This window comes from Hordeum vulgare, chromosome 7H, assembly GCF_904849725.1.
Source record: "Hordeum vulgare subsp. vulgare chromosome 7H, MorexV3_pseudomolecules_assembly, whole genome shotgun sequence".
NCBI lineage: Eukaryota > Viridiplantae > Streptophyta > Magnoliopsida > Poales > Poaceae > Hordeum > Hordeum vulgare.
The window spans coordinates 41,163,910-41,186,229 of NC_058524.1; the positions used below are offsets into that span (position 1 = coordinate 41,163,910).

Genomic DNA, 22,320 nt, shown 5'->3' on the forward strand with positions numbered 1-22,320 from the left:
GGATTGAGAGGTATGGGACCTCCGATAAATTCTATGCTTGCAAGATGGAGGAGAATTCGTCTGTCAGTGAACATGTTCTCAAAATGTCTAGGTACTCAAACCGTCTAGCTGAGCTGGGGATTGAACTCCTGCAAGAGGCTATCACTGATAGAATTCTTCAATCACTGCCACCAAGCTACAAGAGCTTTGTGTTGAACTATAACATGCAAGGGATGAACAAGTCACCCGATGAGTTATTCGCGATGCTGAAAGTCGTAGAGTCAGAACTCCGGAAAGAGCATCAAGTGTTGATGGTCAATAAGACCACTAGTTTCAAGAGAAACAGCAAAGGCAAGAACGGTAACTCCAAGAAGAGCGGCAAGCCTGTTGCCAATCCGACAAAGAAACCCAAGCATGGGCCTAAGCCAGAAACAAAGTGTTATTATTGCAAGGGACTGGGTCACTGGAAGGGCAACTGCCCCAAGTATTTGGCTGATAAGAAGGCGGCCAAGGAAAAATCAGGTATATTCGATATACATGTTATTGATGTGTACTTAACCAACTCTCATAGTAGTGCCTGGGTATTTGATACCGGTTCTGTTGATCATATTTGCAACTCGAAACAGGAACTGCGGAATAAACGAAGACTGGCGAAGGATGAAGTGACGATGCGCGTGGGAAATGGTTCCAAGGTCGATGCAATCGTCGTCGGCACAGTTTCACTTTAGTTACCATCAAGATTAGTTATGAACTTAAATAATTGTTATTTAGTGCCTGCGTTAAGCATGAACATTATATCTGGATCTTGTTTATTGTGAGACGGTTACTCGTTTAAGTCAGAGAATAATGGTTGTTCTATTTCTATGCCTAATATATTTTATGGTCTTGCACCCAATGTGAGAGGATTGTTCATATTCAATCTTGATAGCGATGATACACATATACATAACATTGAGACCAAAAGAGTTAGAGTTAACAATGACAGCGCCATGTTTTTGTGGCACTGCCGCTTAGGTCATATTGGTGTAATGCGCATGAAGAAACTCCATTCCGATGGAATTTTGGAGTCACTAGACTTTGATTCACTTGACACGTGTGAACCATGCCTCATGGGAAAGATGACTTAGACTCCGTTCTCCGGAACAATGGAGCGTGCAAGTGACTTGTTGGAAATCATACAAACCGATGTGTGCGGTCTGATGAGTGTGGAGGCACGTGGCGGATATCGTTATTTTCTCACCTTCACTAACGATTTAAGTAGGTATGGATATATCTACTTGATGAAGCACAAGTCTGAAACGTTTGAGAAGTTCAAGCAATTTTAGAGTGAAGTTGAAAATCATCGTAACAAGAAGATCAAGTTCCTACGGTCTGATCGTGGGGGTGAATATCTGAGTTTCGAGTTTGGTGCTCACTTAAGACAATGTGGAATTGTTTCACAGTTGACACCGCTTGGAACACCATAGTGTGATGGTGTGTCCGAACGTCGTAATCGTACTTTGTTATAAATGGTGCGATCCATGATGTCTCTTACCGATTTGCCTTTATAGTTTTGGGGTTATGCATTAGAGACAGCTGCATTCACTTTAAATAGGGCACCATCAAAATCCGTTGAGACGACACCATACGAACTGTGGTATGGCAAAAGACCAAAGTTCTCGTTTCATAAAGTTTGGGGATGTCATGCTTATGTCAAAAAGCTTCAGCCTGAAAAGCTGGAACCCAAAGCGGAAAATTGCGTCTTCATAGGTTACCCAAAGGAGAAAGTTGGGTACACCTTCTATCTCAAATCCGAGGGCAAAGTGTTTGTTGCTAAAAACGGATCTTTTCTTGAGAAGGAGTTTCTCTCGAAAGAATTGAGTGGGAGGAAGATAGAACTTGATGAGGTTATCGAACCTCTAGTCCCTCTAGATGGTGGCGCAGGGAAAGGGGAAACCCCTGTCGTGGCGATGTCAGTTGAGGAGGAAGTTGATGATGATGATCATGAAACTTCAGATCAAGTTCCTATCGGACCTGGCAGGTCGACAAGATCACGTACTACTCCTGAGTGGTACGGTAATCCTGTCTTATCAATTATGTTATTAGACAACAATGAACCTGCGAATTATGAAAAAGCAATGGTGGGACCGGATTCAAACAAATGGCTGGAGGCCATGAAGTCTGAGATAGGATCTATGTACGAAAACAAAGTGTGGACTTTGGAAGTACTACCTGAAGGCCGCAAGGCTATTTAGAACAAATGGATCTTTAAGAAGAAGACGGACGCGGACGGTAATGTGACCGTTTATAAAGCTCGATTTGTGGCAAAGGGTTTTTCACAAGTTCAAGGAGTTGACTACGATGAAAATTTCTCACCGGTAGCGATGCTTAAGTCCGTCCGAATCATGTTAGCAATAGGTGCATTTTTCGATTATGAAATCTGGCAGATGGATGTCAAAACGGCATTCCTTAACGGTTTTCTTAAGGAAGAGTTGTATATGATGCAAGCCGAAGGTTTTGTCGATCCAAAGAATGCTAATAAAGTGTGCAAGCTCCAGCGATCCATTTATGGACTGGTGCAAGCATCTCGGAGTTGGAATAAGCGCTTTGATGAGGTGATAAAAGCATTTGGGTTTATACAAGTGGTTGGAGAATCTTGTATTTACAAGAAAGTGAGTGGGAGCTATGTGGTGTTTCTAATATTATATGTGGATGACATATTGCTTATTGGAAACAACGTGGAGTTTTTGGAGAGTGTAAAGGATTACTTGAATAAAAGTTTCTCTATGAAGGACCTAGGAGAAGCTGCTTACATTCTAGGCATTAAGATCTATAGGGATAGATCGAGACGCCTGATAGGACTTTCACAAAGCACATACCTTTATAAAGTTTTTAAGACGTTCAAAATGGAACGGTCCAAGAAAGGGTTATTGCCAGTGTTACAAGGTATAAAACTGAGTAAGACTCAGTGCCTAGCAACTGCGGAAGATAGAGAACAAATGGGTTTCGTCCCCTATGCTTCAGCCATAGATTCTATCATGTATACAATGTTGTGCACTAGACCAGACGTCAGCTTGGCCATAAGTATGGCAGGCAGGTTTCAGAGTAATCCACGAGTGGATCACTGGACGGCGGTCAAGAATATTCTGAAGTACCTCAAAAGGACTAAGGAAATGGTTCTCATTTATGGAGGTGACGAAGAGCTCGTCGTAAAGGGTTACGTCGATGCAAGCTTTGACACCAATCCGGATGACTCTAAGTCACAAACTGGGTACGTATGTATTCTTAATGGGAGTGCGGTAAGCTGGTGCGGTTCCAAGCAAAGCGTCGTAGCAGATTCTACATGTGAAGCGGAGTACATGGCTGCCTCGGAGGCAGCAAAGGAGGGTGTCTCGATGAAGCAGTTCATGACGGATCTTGGAGTTGTGCCGAGCGCACTAAATCCAATAACTTTGTTCTATGACAACACTAGTGCCATTGCTCTAGCAAAGGAACCAAGGTTTCACAAGAACACCAGACACATCAAACGACGCTTCAACCTCATCCGCGACTATGTTGAAGGAGAGGACGTGAATATTTGCAAAGTGCACACGGATCTGAATGTAGCACACCCGCTGACTAAACCTCTTCCACGGAAAAAAAAACATGATCAACACCAGAACTATATGGGTGTTAGATTTATTACAATGTAAATCACATGGCGATGTGAGGACTAGATTATTGACTCTAGTGCAAGTGGGGGACTGTTGGAAATATGGCCTAGAGGCAATGATAAATATTTATTATTATATTTTCTATTACAAGATAATCGTTTATTATCCATGCTATAGTTGTATTGAATGAAAACTTAGATACATGTGTGGATACATAGACAAAACAATGTCCCTAGCAAGCCTCTAGTTGGCTAGCCAGTTGATCAAGGATAGTCAAGGTTTTCTGACTACGTGCAAGTGTTGTTGCTTGATAACTAGATCACATCATTAGGAGAATCATGTGATGGACTAGACCCAAACTATGAACGTAGCATATTGATCGTGTCATTTTATTGCTATTTTTTCTGCGTGTCAAGTATTAATTCCTATGACCATGAGATCATATAACTCACTGGCACCGTAGGAATACCTTGTGTGCATCAAACGTCGCAACGTAACTGGGTGACTATAAAGGTGCTCTACAGGTATTTCCGAAGGTGTCCGTTGAGTTAGTATGGATCGAGACTGGGATTTGTCACTCCGTGTGACAGAGAGGTATCTCGGGGCCCACTCGGTAATACAACATCACACACAAGCCTTGCAAGCAATGTGACTAAGTATAAGTCACTGGATCTTGTATTAAGGAACGATTAAAGATACTTGCCGGTAACGAGATTGAAATAGGTATGCAGATACCGACGATCGAATCTCGGGCAAGTAACATACCGAAGGACAAAGGGAATGACATACGGGATTATATGAATCCTTGGCACTGAGGTTCAACTGATAAGATCTTCGGAGAATGTGTAGGATCCGATATGGGCATCTAGGTCCCGCTATTGGATATTGACCGAGGAGTGCCTCGGGTCATGTCCACATAATTCTCGAACCCGCAGGGTCTGCACACTTAAGGTTCGATGATGTTTTAGTATAGTTGAGTTATATGTGTGGTTACGAATGTTGTTCGGAGTCCCGGATGAGATCACGGATGTCACGAGGGTTTCCGAAATGGTCCGGAAACGAAGATTGATATATAGGATGGTTTCATTTGGTCACCGGAAAGTTCCGGGCAATTCCGGCAATGTACCGGGAGTGACGAATGGGTTTCGGATGTTTACCGGGAGGGGCCCACCCACCCGGTAGTGATCCCAAGGCCCTAGGGTGGCGCCACAAGTCCTTATTGGGCTGGTGGAGTCAGCCCAAGAGGGCTATGATGCCACAAAAGAAAATACCAAAAGAAAAGAAAAAGAAAAAGGAAAGAGGGAGGTGGGAAGGAAGAGGAGGACTCCTCCTTTCCAAACCGAATTGGAGCAGGAGTCCTCCTCCTCCTGGCGGCCGGCGCACCTTGAGGCCTTGTGCCTCAAGGCTAGCCCCTCCCCCTTCCTCCTATATATAGTGGTGGTTTAGGGCTTTTTGAGACACAACTTTGCCACGTGCAACTCTAGCCTATTCCACATAGTTTTGCCTCTAGATCAGATTTCTGCGGAGCTCGGGCGGAGCCCTGCACGAGTAGATCATCGCCACCACCGGAGCGCTGTCACGCTGCCGGAGAACTCATATACTTCTTTGTCTTGCTTGCTGGATCAAGAAGGCCGAGATCATCGTCGAGTTGTACGTGTGCTGAACGCGGAGGTGCCGTCCGTTCGGCGCTAGATCGGAGGATCGTTGGACAGATTGCGGGACGGTTCGTGGGACGGTTCGAGGGATGTGAAGATGTTCCACTACATCAACCGCGTTTCTTAACGCTTCCCGTTGTGCGATCTACAAGGGTACGTAGATCTAATCTCCACTCATGGATGGACATCACCATGATAGTTCTTCGTGTGCGTAGGAAATTTTTTGTTTCCCATGCAACGTTCTCCAACAGATATGTCTGCAGTACTCATCACGCTTTGACCCCCTTTGCATATGGGGTAATGAGATAAACATGAACAAGCATCAAGTGAGGAACCTAAGAAAATTGTTAGGCAGATGTGATAGATGATTGGAATTAAACTCTTTATTTACACTTTATCCAAGACATCAGTGAACTTTAGAATGGTAAGTAATCAGTTACCTTCTTTTTCTGCTCAGAACAAGTTACTCTATTAGACATGAATACCTGAAAGTTATCTCTTTTCAGTTGTTTCCGAAAGAGTTTACTGAAGATTAACTCGAAAACTACCTGACCGGAGTGAAGGCAACGATGGTTATAGTACATAATTCATGCTACCATGATAATGGTTTAGAAGTCTTCCTCAAGGCAGTGAAGGATGGATGAGATAATCATAAGGGGTTGGAGAAAAGTTGTGTGCACCTTTGGTATGGAGGAGGGCATATTATAGGTATTCCGCTTCTTCAACACCATCCACAGCCAAAAGGATTTAAATTCTCTCTTCACCTTTACCGCCTCTAGTAGTTTACATTGTGGTCCATCATATTTAATCTTCTACCACAATATGTAACCATCGAACATGTACTGAGCTTTTGATCTATGTATTGGTTGTTGAATCATTGTAATTAGGGTATGTATTGATGGATGTGAAATCCATATTTCATAATTAAATTTTTGAAACTTCGAATTCGAATAATAAATTAACAGAAATAAGCTATTAAGTAATAAATTACAGTGCACACAATTATAACAAATGAATCGTGTGCGATGGTGTCATATATTGCACATGATTGTTTGTAGAATAGCATGTGTGATTATCAGCTTTACAACACATGGTCACGTATTTTACGCATATGGAATAAGTGCAATGTCGCACACGCGTTTGCATGCCATAAGCATATGTGCGATTGACGGCAATACCACAAACGATTTCAAAAGAGATGTGCATGTGTAATGTATGACGATAAGAAAGCAGTTGACATAAGAACCGCGTGCGTATCGGAATAACTATCGCGATTGTTAAATTGACACATTGGCGATAGTAGAGCCACCCCACATAGCTAAAAGTTGTTGAATGAGTGTCATAATGTACCTACCGCAAACAAGTCATGATATTAAATGTTTGTGATATCCATATTTCGCACACGACTATATTTGTGTCATCGTCTTGGATGTGTAGTCGATCACAAATGTAGCGTGAAAGTGTAACGTGTTGGATAGACTACGACTTCGCATACAATTACTTTATACGAATTGTCAACAGGCGCTCGCCCCGTCGTAGACGATGTTTATGTGTCGTGTAAGATGAGCACCCATATCGCCAACACACGCAAGGAGATGGTTCAGAACTGCATCACGGATAGGGGTTAAAACCGTTTGTATAGGACTTTATAGTAACAATGATTAACCAACAATTACGCAATAGTTGGGCATATGCCGATGTCATGCCTCCTTGCCTTGTATGAATGACTTTCGACATCGTATGCACGTTCTCACACGTCAACCCATTTATCGACCTTTTCATTAAAAAACTAAAGAAAGTGCTAAAAGTCGAAACTATTTGACATGGTGCATTGTATTTTCCGTACACGGACATAGAAAATGGTGCTATTTCAACTATGTCGAGAAACATCGTGCTCTTAGACAGAGACTTCCGACCTACGCGAACACACTTCGTTGGACATAGTCTATTTATTCTTTAATTGACCCCAACTTTTACAAGAAGGTTGGCATTCCCATGATAACATGCATGCATGCAGTTTGAACGATTTCTAACACTGTATGCATATTGCGATATGCCTAGCCATTTATCGACACTTTTTGACCGAGAATTATAGAAAAAAATTAAAAAATCAAAAGTCAAAACAAATTTGCAAGGTGCCTGAAATTTTCAATACAAGCCAATTGAAAAAAGTGGGGTCTTCTCAAGGATGTCAGGTAATAACGTGTTGTCAAACGGACCCTTCTAGCCTATCTCGACACCCTATATGTTGAACATAGTGTTTTATTGAACATTCTCCAAACTAACCCAACTTTGGCAAGGCTGGCATGCACATGGTAGGCATCTGTGCCATGTTTGAACGTTGGTCCTTTATTAGTCTTTTTTTACCCAAGAAACTCCATAAAATGCAGAATTTGTCGAGATGCTAAGCAACTTGGCATAGTCCCTTGAATTAGTCATAAAAGGTCATGAAAAAAATGAGACCATTTGATGGATGTCGAAAAAAGAACGTGCTTTCGAATGAAGCCTTAATTATGGCCTATCCACACACCCTGCATTGTGTTTTATTATACATCCTTGAAATGGCCCAACTTTTTTCCACGTTTGAATGACTTCTGACATAGTATGCACATTGTAATGCGTTTGACCATTAATCTATGTTCTTTCACTCAAAAAACTCTAGAAAATGCAAAAAAAATTGAAAATCCAAAACACTTGGTGTGGTGCCTTGAATTGGTCATACAAGGTCATGAAAATAACTAGGCCATTTCAAGTATGTTGAGAAACAACGTACTCTCAAAAATAGCCTTCTAGCCTACCTGAGCACCCTTCATTCAAAATGGCTTATTTTTGACATTCTTAAAAATGATCCAAACTTTTGCAAGCTGATGGGCATGCTCATGGTAGGCATACATGCCAGGTTTAAATGGTTTTCGACACCATATACAAGTTGTGACACATTAGGCCATTTATCGATCTTTTTTACAGATAAAACTCCAGAAAATGCAAAAAATGAACATGAAATAAATTACATGTTGCATTGAAGTAATTATGTAAGCAATGAAAAAATTAGGGTCCTTTGACAGATGTCTATAAACAATGTGCTCTGAAACGGAGCATTCTTGCCTGTCCGAGCACCCAGAGTTGACATTCTTGAAATAACCAAACTTTTGCCACTAGGTGGGCATGCCCATGACAGACATCTATGCCAGATTTGAAACAAAAAAATTATTTAAAATTATAATTTTAGCAGGTATTTCAAATGTTTAATTTAGGTTTTTCACATAAATATTAAATACAAATGGAATGAATTGAAAATAGTTACTGTTTTTTCTTAAAAAACATTTAATAAAAAATAGAAGGAAAAGATTCAAATCATAATTTTAAAAAATACTTTAAAATATTATTTTGGTATTCCAAACAAGATCGTAATTTCAAAAATACCAAAATGAAGAATAAATTCCAAAAGGAGAAAAATAAACTAATGGAAAAAGTAAATTAAAAAAAGAGAAAAAAGGACAAAGAGAAAAAAATAAATAAAGTAGAACGCGGCGACCAGCTGAGCGACGCGTTCAGCCTGGCCCATTTTTTTACGTTAAGTTTTAAGTTTTTCCTGTTTTACTTTATTACCCCCCCCCCAACTTTTTCATTTTTCTATTTCATTGTCTTTTTTAGTTTCCTATTTATTTTTCACTGTTTCATTTTTTTTCCCTTTTCCAATTCTTTTTTTCTTCCCAAATTTATTTTCCTTTTTAATTCACGTTTGTGTTTTCATTTTTTTCGAAATTTCAATCACTTTCTACCTTTATTATAAAGCTGTACATAATTTCCCCAAATTTTATTTTTTATGTTTTTTCATAAATTTAAAAAAAATACAGGATTTTCAAGAAATGATCTAATTTATATAAATTTTTCAGAATTTAAAAATGTTCACTTTTACAAATATATCTTAAAACTCAAAAAAATACAAATTCTTTTTATAAAAAATAGTTTGAATGTATATTTATTTTTCTATAAATTGTCTGCAATTTTTCTAAAAAGTTCAAGTTTTAAAAAAATGTTTAAGATTTCTCGAAAAATTTCTTGTTTCAATATTTTTTCTGAAATTCCAAAACAAATACGTTAATTAAAAATAATATCCTTCTTTTCTGAAATTAAAACTGTTTCTGTTTTCAAGTCTTCTCAAAAAATATAATATGTTCCTGTTTTAAATTTTCTCAAAGATAAAAAATGTGTAGAAATTTGAAACTATGTTCTTGATTTTGAAAAAATGTTCAGAATTTGGAAAATGTTCCAATTAATAATCTTTGTTCTCTGAATTAAAAATGTTTGCGTTTTAGAAAATGTTAGGGGTTTACAAAAAAACGTTTTAGAAAACTTCTTCACAATTTCAAAAAAATTCCCTTATCCTACATTGTACTTAGTTCTTAAAGTGATGCCCTCAATATTAATCACCAACACTTCTTTGGTCAACTTGTTAGCAGTTGTTCTCTGTGATCTACATGTCCCGTGTCCGAATCCTTTCAAGAACATTCTTTTCTCTACTTTTTAGAAATTACATCGATGACAGTACGGGTGCGAAGCTAGAGTGGCCAGTGTGAGGGGGGTTGCACCGAAGTGGGACTGGCAATACCGTAGGTGGATATAGCACGCACGAATCATGAAAGGGCCAGCCAAGAACACCTAAATTTAAGGGCCAGCAGAAACACGCCGGCAGCAAAATGCAGCAACTATGGTTTCAGTGAAAACACAAAATTCGTTTTCTGCTGATGGACTGAAACTTTCAGCAGAGTAACAGAACTCGAGTGCTCAACTCACTGACTGCAAGAACCACCACATCCGTGTTGACACCTAAGAGAAATGCAGCTAGAAGCAACTTTGAAGTAGTTCCCACTGTCAACGCATTACAGAATAATGTTCGAACATTTTCGGAAGTTTAGAAAAAGAAAAAAAACAGGTTTCCTACTGTCAGGAGAACAAACCAAGTTTAGCCAGCAGAAACACAACACCTGCCGGGTTTTCCTGAACCCATATCTCAACGGAAGGAACTGGACTCTAATGCCATCGTGCCCGACGAGGTGGACATGAAGGCGTCTTCTGGTATCTCTCTACTATGCATGGACATCCGCGTACCGCAGCGCCGCATGGGCTGAATTAGCAGAAAAATAGTTAAGCAGTCAGGTATCATGTGTCACAGGTACTGCAACAAGTTGAAATAACAAGATAAAAAAGAACGCTGATGTGCAGAACCTCAAAACAATGTAATGTGCTGTGGGAAAGAAGATGAATTTTGTCGACATGTTATTCGCAACAGTTATTTTTCTGTGAAGCTGAACTAGGCAGACCGAAGTGATTTGGGTTTTCAAGTTCAGAAAGTTTTCCACCTCAACAAACAGCCTTGTAGCATAATGTCGTGCCTGTTGAACACGTACAGAGTTGAGACTATCTCAAAACAGTAGTTCAAGTTCAGAAAGTTTTCCATCTGATTGATCAGCTTTTACTTATGTCTATTGTCCTACAGTAGTTCAGAGTTCAGACTAACTGAAACAGATTAGCAGCAAAAGTTTCAGCAAACAATTCCCTTTTCAGACTACTAATTTCGAACACTGCAAATGTGAGTTTCTCGCCGAAGAAGAAGAGTGGGGATCTCACCAGGCGACCCGACGATGACGATGATGATGTGGAGGGTCTGGCCGCTGCGGGGCAGATCGACGAGCAGTGGAATTAGCCGGCCATTACGCGTGGGCAGGCACATGACGAGTTGGGCGACCTCCAACTCCACCCGCCTAGCCAGCTCGTTCCTCAGGTCGAACACGGACCTCCCCCCGAACACGAACGTGCCCTGGTTGAGGAGGCCCCCTTGGCCCTGGATGTTCGGCCACACGTACATGATCAGCCGCGGCCGCAACATGGCGGCGGGGATGGGAAGCTGCAGTTGAGTCGCCAACGAACATCTCATTGTCAGAAGATCAAATACGAATTTCAGATGAGGAAGCCAAAGAAAACGCAAATTTCGCAAGAACAGAGCCACGAATTTCTCCCCGGCGAATGGAGATAACACGATTAGCGATCTCTGCGGCCATTTTCCGATTCAAGAACCCAATTCGCGCAAAGTCGGGAAGAATCAAGAAGCGGACATGGCGGACTCACCAGAAGCGGACGTGGAAGGCGAGGCATGATCTCCCTGGCGGGGATGGCCTCCACGACCCAGTGCATCATCGTGCTGATGTTGTTGACGTCCTCGATGCGGTCGACGCTGACGCCGTTGTTCCACCGGCGGTACCTCCCATTGGCGCGGAGGTTGCCGCTGTTGAAGTGGTTGAGGAAGAGTCCCTCCAACTGGACGGCCTGCCAAAGCATCGGCTCCACCTCCGGGTGATAGTAGCTGAGCTGCTCGACGCGGAGGCCGCGGTGGCCGCGCCGAGCCGGTGCGCCCGTGACGGCGAGGTAGCCACCGTAGGCGGCGCTCTGTAGGAGAAGGTACTGGCCCCGGTACAGGTGCACCAACCAAGCCACGTTCATCGACACGCGAAGTCTCTGGATGGAGACGCCAAGCCCGTCGTCGTCAGCGTGCAGGTACGTCCCGCGCTCGCGGCTCCGCAGCCGCACGTGGTGGCCGTCCTGGAACTGCTCCATCGATCGCCGCCTCTCCGGTGACGCTGGATATCAGAGGCACTCCGGCGGGGATGAGGGGCGGGGATGGTGTGGTGGGTTCTTGGTTTCTTGGCGCTCCGGCGAGGAGGAGGAAAAGCTGTTGGTTGAGACGGTTACGTTGGGCGCCAAGCCGGAGTATCTGTATTTGAAGGCCGCCGTGCTCTGCTTTTGGCGCTACGTGGGCTTGTGAGCTTGTGGGCCGTGCATAGAATGTAATACTTCACTCTTTCTCATTTAAGCTAAAATATACAGATGTCTCAAAAAAAAAACTAAAAAGCTAAACAGTTTCCCCCTAGTTTTCTAGGGTTTACCCATCCTTGGCGATCACACTGAAGTCCAATTTCCTCACATTCCATCGGCGATCTGTCGATGGGAGGGGGTTCTAGTCAAATGCTAGAGGAGTCAGAGAAGGAAGTACCTCTCGGGGTGTATCCAGTAAGTAGTGGGGAGGGAGATGGATCTAAGAAGATAAGGAGGGAGGCAATTGGGCACCGGAACCGTCTCTGGAAGATCATTTTGAGGACTCAATCTGCATGGTGAGGAAGAGCCGGACCTGGATTTCTCTGCAAGAGTTAGAGGATCTGATCAGTGTGGTTAAGTGGCTGGCGATCATCAGAGTCCGTACCACTATATCGTTTAGTAATGCTGCTATGTTTAACGTGAAAAGCATTGCGTGAGCGTCGACATGAAAAATTACCTTCAAGACAATGGGAGAAAATTCATTCATTGTTGAGCTTAGTTGTATGGGGGATTGGAAATAGGTGATGGATGGAGGCCCGCGGTTGTTTCGAGATGCAGTTGTAGTGATGCAAGAGCATGATGATTTTAGCAATGTAGAGGATTATAATCTGGGTAAGACTCTGGCATGGGCAATAATTGAAGGGTGTGTCGGATGGTCTCATGAGAAAGAAGGAACCAACAAAGAAGGTTGTGAGGAAGGTAGGCGAGCCGCACATAATGGTGTTTCTCAGCGAGGGAATAATCAGTCCTTCAAAATTCTTGAGGCTCGGTTGACGCTGACGCCGTTGTTCCACCGGCGGTACCTCCCATTGGCGCGGAGGTTGCCGTTGTTGAAGTGGTTGAGGAAGAGTCCCTCCAACTGGACGGCCTGCCAAAGCATCGGCTCCACCTCCGGGTGATAGTAGATGCGCTGCTCGACGCGGTGGCCGCGCCGAGCCGGTGCGCCCGTGACGGCTAGGTAGCCACCATAGGCCGCGCTCTAGAGGAGAAGGTACTGGCCCTGGTACAGGTGCACCAACCAAGCCACGTTCATCGACACACGAAGCCTCTGGATGGAGACGCCAAGCCCGTCGTCGTCGGCGTGCAGGTACGTCCCGCGCTCGCGGCTTAGCAGCCGCACGTGGTGGCCGTCCGGGGACTGCTCCATCGGTCGCCGCCTCGCCGGTGACGCTGGAGAAACCGAGCTGGGGGGAGGAGGGGCGGGGATGGTGGGTTCTTGGTTTCTTGGCGCTTCGGCGAGGAGGAGGAAAAGCTGTTGGTTGAGACGGTTACGTTGGGCGCCAAGCCGGAGTATCTGTATTTGAAGGCCGCCGTGCTCTGCTTTCGGCGCTACATGGGCTTGTGGGCCGTGCATAGGACGTAATGCTTCACTATTTCTCATTGTCTTGGAGGTGATGGATGGAGGTCGGCGGTTGTTTCGGGATGCAGTTGTAGTGATGCAAGAGCACGATGCTTTTAGCAATGTGGAGGATTATAAAGTGGGTAAGACTCAGGCATGGACAATAATTGAAGGGTGTGCCGGATGGTCTCATGAGAAAGAAGGAACCAACAGAGAAGGTTGTGAGGAAGGTAGGTGAGCCGCCCCCGTCTCCTGTGTGTGCCGCAGGGGCCTCTTGTGCGACCGGCCTCGGCTGTCCATGATGGGTGAACCGTGGGTGAGCACTTGGGCCCAACGTCATTGGGTGATGTCGAGTGTGCGGATTGGTCGTCGCAGTGCCGGCTAGCATGTGGAGATCCCTCTATCGAGCTGGTTCGCTCGCGCCAACCGGATTCGTTGTTGCATTCACACCACCGGTTCTCTTGTGGGGCCCATTGTCAACTCTGCTGCCCTCGTGTTGGGTCGGTTCCCTCCTACATCGCGGCAGCAACGCCGGCAATCCCTATTTGGTGCTTATGCGCCCGTTTGCAAACGGGCGCCGCTACTTGGGCTCGGTCCATTTTGATTTCCTCCTTATAAATTAAAACCGGAAAATAAAGAGCGCACAGGTGCAAGATTCAAACTTGCGACCTCCCCGTCAAAGGTTGGCTGGTGTAACCATCCCGTCAACAAGCGCGGTTGTGCTTACATTTTAACCTATATGCCTTTTATTCATTTTTTTTTTGCTTTCCTTTCTTTGTTATTGTTTTCTTCTTCTTTTTTCCTTGCCTGATGAGTTGCCCGCAAATACATGAACTTTTGTTTTCAACTTCATGAACTAATTTTTGAATTCAATGAAATTTTGTCGATTTTGATGATTTCTTTTTAAAATCCATGAACTTTTTAAAATTTTGATGAATTTTTTTCGAATTTAGTGAACTTTTTATAAATTGAATCAATTTCTTTTCAATTTCTATGAACCTTTTAAGTTTTGATGCACTTTTTAAAATTTCTATGAACTTTTTCCAATGACCTTTTTCAAATTTGATGAACTTTTTTCAAATTCGATTAACTTTAAAAAATATTTTTCCCCAAATTTGATGAACGTTTTTCAGAATCACTAATTTTTTTCAAATCCAATGAACTTTTTTCAAAATTGATAAACTTTGTTCAGATCTGTGAACCCTTTTTTCACTTTTTAATGAATCTATGATTTTATTTATTTATACAGCATATTCAAAATTTTAAAAACTGGAGCAGGTCTTTTTCCTGAACCAATAGCGTAGCACAGCCCAAAAAACCTAGCGAGGCGAGCGAAAGCAATGGGGAGCGATTTTTTAATGGGCCGCGGCCAGCGCTCAATAGGAGCTCCCAACGTCGGTGGTGCATGAGGCGGCCGTTTTTACTGTTTTGGCCCTTTTTTCTAACATTAGACCTAACCACGTTTGTGAAAAAAATGGGATCTGGTCCTTTTTCCTATCGCCATCCGTTGTGATGATATATATATAGATACCTACCGTCACTCGTTGTGACGGTAGGGGTCGGATCAACGGGTCAAACGTCGATGTCTGCAAACCCGGCCCCTGCCACCATAAGAAGCGGTGGTAGGGTCTGTGACGGTAGGAAAAAAGAAAATAGCAGATCTAATATTTTTCACAAACAGGTCAGAACGGGCTAAAATAGGAAAAATGGTTAAAACCGTAAATTCGATCGTGTGAGGCCAGCCTATCAGGGTTGTGCACTTGTGTGTGTCGTTTTTCCGGCCATTGGTCTTATCGGGTCCGCTAGCCTGGGCGGACATGCATGCAAAGGCTTGGTGTGGCTGGATGTGGAGGGACTTGTCTGCCCCAACTGTTGCCCGTGCCATTTCGGGCAAGGCGAGTAATGTTTAATTATGGGTTGTATTCTGTGCCGGCGCACCGATTCAATCGTTTCGGTCGGTCGTTGCGCGATCGTTCGATTAGTGCATCCTGAACCGTTTAGATCTTATTCTCTCTGAATCGTGTCTTCCTCCTTGCGTCTCCCCTTTTCCTTCGCATCGCAGCTGCGAGCTTCGCGGCACTCGTTCCTCCGAGCTTGGCCTCTGCTTCGCGTCGCCGTCCGCACTGGTCATCGGGATGCTCCTCAAGGTCGACTCCTTCGGCCGTCTGCGCGCGCTCAGGCTCCCTCACGGCGGCGCGCACCCACGCTCCACGCTAGCTCCAGCCATGTAGCAAAAATTGATACCGGTTGTAATAAAATAAATCCGACGAACTCAGGGTGCAACTCTGACGAATGTGGATGCAGCATTTTTAGTGACCGGTTGTAGCAAAAATCCACACAGGTTGTGGCAAAAAAAATCCGGCGAACTCGGGTTTGCAACTCTGACGAACGTGGGATGCAACTTTTTCAGTGGATGGTTGTAGCAAATTTGAAGGCCGGTTGTAGCAAGACTCAATGGTGACCGTGGTGACCATGCAACTCCACCGGACCGTCGTTGCAGCTCTGCTCAACTACGGTTCCAGCTCTTGTACCCATGGTTGCAGCTCCCCCCCCCCCTCCCTTGCCTGGTTGTAGCAAAAAATCGAGGACGACGGCGTGGCCATGATGAAGAGCCCGTCCATGGCGGCGAGTGTGACCATGCAAACGACACGTCAATGTTTCTCAAGCACGCGAACGACATAGGAGGCAGGAGTTGAGGCTGCCTGGATTCATGGAGTTTGCTGGCAGAAAAAAGTCACGAGGAAGAAGAAAAAAGAATGGACGCGGACGTTGGGGAAAGGATAAGGTACACGTGTTACCTTCCTGATGGTTGGAGCACCGGCGTGGGGAAGCGACCGGCCCGAGCGTTCAGGGCGGCGCACCGGCCGTAAACGTTTACCTACAATTATGCGCTCTGTGTTGCCCATTGGTTCTGTGTTGTTTTGTAAATACCTACTACTCCATCCGTTCCTAGTTATGAGGTGTATTATTTTTTTTAAAAAGTCAAAGTTTTTAAACTTTGACCATGTTTATTGACAAAAATATCAATGTCTAGAATATGAAATCATTATCATTAGATTCACCCTAAAATATATTTTTATATTATATATATTCGGTATTGTAAATATTAATATATTTTTCTATAATGTTCGTCAAACATAGACAACAGTTGACTTTTTAAAAACTAATACACCTTATATTTAGGAACGAAGGGAGTATTTCATTAAGTGTCTCGCTGAAGAAATCTGAACATTACTTTCCATTTAACTTCTACTCCCTCCGTTCCTAAATATAAGTCTTTTTAGAGGTTTCACAAGGAAACTACATACGGATGTATATAGACATACTTTAGAGTGTACATTCGTTTATTTTGTTCCGTATGTAGTCCACTAGTGAAATCTCTTAAAAGACTTATATTTAGGAACGGAGGGAGTACTTACTAAAGCACAAGCATGTCATTCACAAAATAATATCCACCAACATGCAAAACAAGTTGAAGACTAAAAAAGTGTGTTTCTTGCCATTTACTCATCATAAAAAAATAACTCATAATTTTGCTATAACAAGTCAATAACTAGATAATTAAGGAATACAACTGATGTACAAAACCTGAAAACAATGTATTGAAAGAAGCTACCTTTCACGTAGTGCTGTGGGATACATACTGAATTTTGTTCATACCTTACTCCAAACAATTAGAAATCAGTGTTTTCTCTGTAAAGCTAAACTAGGATGCCTGAACCAGATTTGGCTTTTCAAGTTCCAAAGATTACTACTAATGGCATATAGATTAAATTGAAGAACTGGGTTCATCTAAAATCAAGGTTCAAAACCAATAGTTTTCAAATCAAGGTTGAGTGTGAATACGTGTTTATAAAATATTTTTTTCCAACAACTAATTAGCTTCAGACCACTTTCTAGAGTTCAACTACTTCTACTTATATCTAATGCAGCAGTTCAGAGAAACTCCCAAGTCTTAACTGAACCAGAGTAGCAGCAGTTTCAGTAAACTGTTTTTTTTTGTGACTAACAGTTTCATCACGCAAGCTGAATAGCCCTCCATTAAAACAAAACCAAAGATGCAGCGTAGGAAGCCGGGGACATGGAGATCAGTAAGCAAAAGTAAGGCAACCCCATTCCTGTTGAAAGGGGTGCTAGAAGTCACTGATCTTTCTCCTCCTTTTCTAAAAAAAAAGGAAATCACTGATCTTTGTGTGCTCTTTTCTTAGCCGTGCTGTGCCTGTAAGGTGCTTGTTGATTTGTCTAGCGATGGTGTCCACCTGAGAATCCACTGCAGATGGACTCAAACCTGAAAAGGCACAGCTAAAGTCGTGTGCTTAATTAACTGCAAGAACCACCACGTCATTGCTGACACCTAAAGGAAATGCACCCGGCAGCGCTTGTGTTGCAGACAGAAATCAAACATTACGAACCAATGTTCACAGAGGTTCTTAAGTTCAGAACCACAAGGGTGAAACAGACAGGTTCTTCCTGCTTGGAAAATGAATGAATAACAGAATGACCGGAGTTGCTGGGGTTTTCCTGGACTTATATCTCAATGAGAAATGCAGTTCTGAGTTCTCATGTTATCGTGGCCACACTTCTGAAGAGGTGGACTGACAGGGCAACGCTAGGGAGCCATGCTCTTATCCTTTTCTACTCTGCACTGACATCCGGGTACCGCAGCGCGAGGTTATCTGAATTAGAACAGGAAGTGAGGAAGTCAGGCACCATGTCACAGCTAATAAAACCACTGGAAAAGATTAATAACTTCAACATCACTGTTTTGCAGAGCTAACGAAGAAGACAGCTTATGCACAAAACCTGAAAAACAACAGTATAATGTACAGAAACTAGCTTTTATGAAATACTATAGTATAACACCTGAATTTGGTTCAAAAGGTTACTCAAAGCATTTACAATATGCTAAATGAAACAGAAATCGGTATCTTCTCTATAACGCTTAAAGTGCATGACTTGACAGATTAGGGTTTCTAAGTTCCAAAGTTTATACTAGAGGCAAATAATACCAAATGGGAAACTAAATATCTGTATCAAGGACAGTAGTATGAAACCAATAATTTCTGTATCAAGGTTTTAGTGTGAATATGTGACTTGTCCCAATAACCAACTAGCTTTAGATCACGTTTGTAAACACCTGCTGTTTCATTTAGTGTCTCTCTGAAGAAATCTGAACATTAGTTTCCAGTTAACCTCTACTTTACAGCACAAGCATGGTCATTGACAAAATAGTATCCACCAACATGCAAAACTAGATCAAGACTAAAAATGTGTGTTTTTGCCGTCTACTAATCTTCAAAAATACTCTCATAATTTTGCTATAACAAGTCAATAACTAGATACTTAAGGAGCTCAACTGAAGTACAAAACCTGAAAAACATGTATTGAAAGAAGCTAGCTTAAGAGTAATCCTGAGTTTTATTTACACAATTAATTTTGCTCAAAAATAATCTCGAAGAATTGGCTAAATCAATTTGAAATCAGTGTCTTCTCTGTAAAGCTAAACAAGGATGACTGAACCAGATTTGGGTTTTCAAGTTCCAAAGTTTCCTACTAAATCATGGACAGTTCAAAACCAATAACTTTCAAGTCAAGGCAAGGTGTCTTCTCTATGTGGATGTGTTTATAAAATGTTTTTCTCCCAACAGCTAAATCTAATTAGCTTCAGACCACTTTCTAGCATTCAACTACTTCCATTCAACCATATCTAACACAACAGTTCACACCTGGGCCTGGCTCCCCAGCTAAATCTAATTAGCTTCAGACCCAAGTCTTAACTGAACCAGAGTAGCAGCAGTTTCAGTAAACTGCTTTTGGGACTTAACAGTTTCGTTACACAAGTTGAAGCTGGGGCTCTCACCTGGGCCTGGCTCCCCGGCCATGACGACGACGATGTGAAGGGTCCGGCTGCCGCGGGGTAGGTTGACGACGAGTGGGGTCGGCCGCCCGCTAGTACCCGCCTGGACACACATGACGAGGTTGGAGGCGTCGTTGATGCCCATCTGGCTGGCCAGCTCGCCCCTCAGGCGGAACACAGACCTCCCCTTGAAATCGAGCGCAGCCCAGACGGTGTGGTCCACCGAGGCGTACACGATCCACCGCCGCGGCAACAGGGCGTCGAGGCTTCCGGCGAGGGGGAGCTGCAGTTGCGAACAGAGACGGAAGACGTTAAGAAACAGAGATGGCAACCAAGAACTGCTCCCAGGAAACGCAATTTTTGCAAGATGCCAAGAACAGAGCCATGAATTGCTCCCAGGCGAGCGAGTGAAATCAACACACTCTGCCATCCACGCGGTTGGATTCGGGCGCAAATAAACAAATTCGTGCAAAATCGGGAAGAGTCAAGAAGCGGGCATGGCGTGCTCACCTCAGGCATGCCCTCCGTGGCGGGGATGCGCTCGACGACCCAGTGCGTCATCCTGCTGACGCTGTCGAAGTCGTCGACGCTGGCGCCGTTGTTCCAGGGGAGGTACTTCCCGTTGGCGCGGAGGAAGCGGCCGGTGACGTGGCGGAGCAGGGTGTAGTCTCCGGTGCCGAACCTGACGGGCTCCCACCTGACAGCCTCCTCCTCCCGTTCCTCGTAGTTGCGCTGCTCGACGCGGCGCCCGCGGTGGCCTGGCGGCGCCGGTGCGTCCATGGCCGCCAGGTAGCGGCCATAGGCGGCGCTGTGGAGGAGCACGTACTGGGCGTTGTTAGCGCCATCGAACAGGTGCACCGCCCAGGCGGCGTTCATCGACGCCCGGGGCCGGCGGAGGGAGACGCCACGGCCGTCCTCGTCGGCGTGCAGGTACGTGCCGCGCTCGCGGCTCCGCAGCCGCACGTGGTGGCCGTCCTGGAACTGCTCCATCTGTCGTCGGCGATGGGCGCTGCGCGGCGGAGGTGGGGATGGATGGTGGGTTCTTGGTTTCTTGGAGCTCCGGCGAGGGGGCGAGAAACGCAGAAGCGAAAGCTGTTGGTTGAAACGGTTACGCTCGGGCGCCAAGGCGCGAGTATTTCAACGTGCCTCACACGCACCTGAGCCTGTGGGCGATTTTCTTGGCTCAGCCCACGCACCTGAGCGCAGCCTCCTGCACAGGCCCACACGACTTGTTTCCTTCCTAAAACTGGCTTTCGCCCCCGCAACAAGAGTATACTGGTAGAACACTCGCCCGTGCGTTGTCACGGGCTTTAACAAAATACGATGCTACTCATAAAACATAGATAAATTAAGAATAATGCAAGTCTTCGTGAACACACATCTTACATCCTCGACTTTAAGCTAACATGGTTCTTCAACCAAACTTGGAAGCCAAGTATCCAATGAATGAAAACTAAACGACACTCGATTGATATCATCATACACGCACATGGCTGCATGTAACAAAGTATAGAGAGCCAAAAATTCTGAAATACTATTAATATTTACTCATCCAAACTTCATACAGTTGCTAACGAACAGATTATTTAGTAGCTTTATCATCACATCAAGAAGCTTCTCGATCTTTCTAGTCTCAATGTTGTAATAACATAGAGTTCAACTCACAGGAAGAAAATCATGTCGCACAAAGAAGCCATTGAAATAAGGTTATGCAGAGCTTGTTACATGACTTGCAAACCTAGCTTAATACCAATATTTATTTAGATTCAGGCCTCTTTGTCGATCTTAAGTGAATCAATTGACACAAAAAATATCCTTGCATGCTCCACAATTTCACATCCTTTGATAATTCCCGCATGGAAGATGCAATTAAATGGTGGCTTGAATCCGAGTGTCATAAGTAATACACATTATCTTCCATCTTTTATTCTCGTATAGGTGTACAAACTTTTTAAACAAAACAGCTTAAAACACAGAGACTTTTTTCTGAACCTTGGTATCAATCAGGTTCTAAAGAAACAATTTTGTCAAGCATTTCGAACTAAAATCACCACATACAATCAGGTATTACCTAAAGCCGAAAAAACAAATCAGCTATTGTTTCCGATGTGAATTAATGTATTTAGTGAGCATCTTACAAACACATACAATCAAGAGGAATGCAATTGGATATCACAAATATTAAATCTAGAACAGAGCATAGTATCCCATTTGCAAAGCACAAACTTGACACGTTCCCTATCTCTTAAACAATTCATGCAACACATCTCCATGAGGAAGAACTATCTTTTGGAACAATTTTTTTTAAAAAGGAATAATGATAAAATCACAATGAATGGCACGCATGGACCTCAAGGGCAATTAACTCAAAACAACGGCTAATTGGGAGGTTGGGCAGTGTCGCTCCTCTTTACGGCAACATGGGGTCTATTTACATGGAAGAGATATGGCAGGTTACACTAATATCATGTAGAATTCCATCTAAAAAATTATCATGTAGAAAGAAAGGTACCCAATTTACATGGGAGGAATCATGTATAACAGAAAAATATCTAAAACTGATGATGAACCTGAGATTATTCTTGACCTGGTACGCTTGACAACCTGGTTCCCAATTTACTCAAGCTCCTTCATGCTAAGTGGTCCCACATTCTCACCAAAATATTTGTACGACAGGAGAACAAGGGCTGATAAGTTGGATCAACATTGTAGTATATAACTATATATACAGAAGTTGTAACCTGAAAACATTGTATACTTGACATTGCTATTGCAGAAGATAAGCATAAGATCAACAACATGGACATCATTCCAATTTGAGGCGCGGGCAGAAACATGTCACAATGTAAGTATGCATGTCATGTATCCCATTGTTTCTGCTTCTACAATGAATATGTTGAAAGTTGAGTTACCTGTTAGGGAAAGACTCAGCTCTTAAGTGTGCACAACTGAAATCAGTGCATCCTCCTTTTGTCAATTGTCTAT

The 22,320-nt window shown here is 43.5% G+C and overlaps 2 protein-coding genes across 2 annotated transcripts; both read right to left on the reverse strand.

Moving 5' to 3' along the window:
* Nucleotides 1-10,760: 10,760 nt before the first annotated feature.
* LOC123408181 lies at nt 10,761-11,881 on the reverse strand. Its single transcript, XM_045101349.1, has 3 exons — nt 11,396-11,881; nt 10,898-11,174; nt 10,761-10,786 (listed from the first exon to the last, which is right to left on the reverse strand). Exons 1-3 carry the CDS (start codon nt 11,879-11,881, stop codon nt 10,761-10,763), a joined length of 789 nt encoding a protein of 262 aa, XP_044957284.1.
* Nucleotides 11,882-19,228: 7,347 nt separating this feature from the next.
* Nucleotides 19,229-20,325, reverse strand: LOC123408182. Its single transcript, XM_045101350.1, has 2 exons — nt 19,846-20,325; nt 19,229-19,618 (listed from the first exon to the last, which is right to left on the reverse strand). The coding sequence occupies exons 1-2, from the start codon at nt 20,323-20,325 to the stop codon at nt 19,229-19,231; spliced, it is 870 nt and encodes a 289-aa protein (XP_044957285.1).
* Nucleotides 20,326-22,320: the final 1,995 nt, after the last annotated feature.

Bases quoted from the DNA above. Each gene is read 5' to 3' on its own strand.
- LOC123408181 (XM_045101349.1), bottom strand. From the start codon at position 11,881: ATGGAGCAGTTCCAGGACGGCCACCACGTGCGGCTGCGGAGCCGCGAG. The intron at 11,175-11,395 runs GTGAGTCCGCCA...ACTCAACTGCAG, and splicing joins GCCTTCCACGTCCGCTTCTG to CTTCCCATCCCCGCCGCCAT. The intron at 10,787-10,897 runs GTGAGATCCCCA...AATCTGTTTCAG, and splicing joins CGTCATCGTCGGGTCGCCTG to TTAGTCTGAACTCTGAACTA.
- LOC123408182 (XM_045101350.1), bottom strand. From the start codon at position 20,325: ATGGAGCAGTTCCAGGACGGCCACCACGTGCGGCTGCGGAGCCGCGAG. The intron at 19,619-19,845 runs GTGAGCACGCCA...TCGCAACTGCAG, and splicing joins CCACGGAGGGCATGCCTGAG to CTCCCCCTCGCCGGAAGCCT.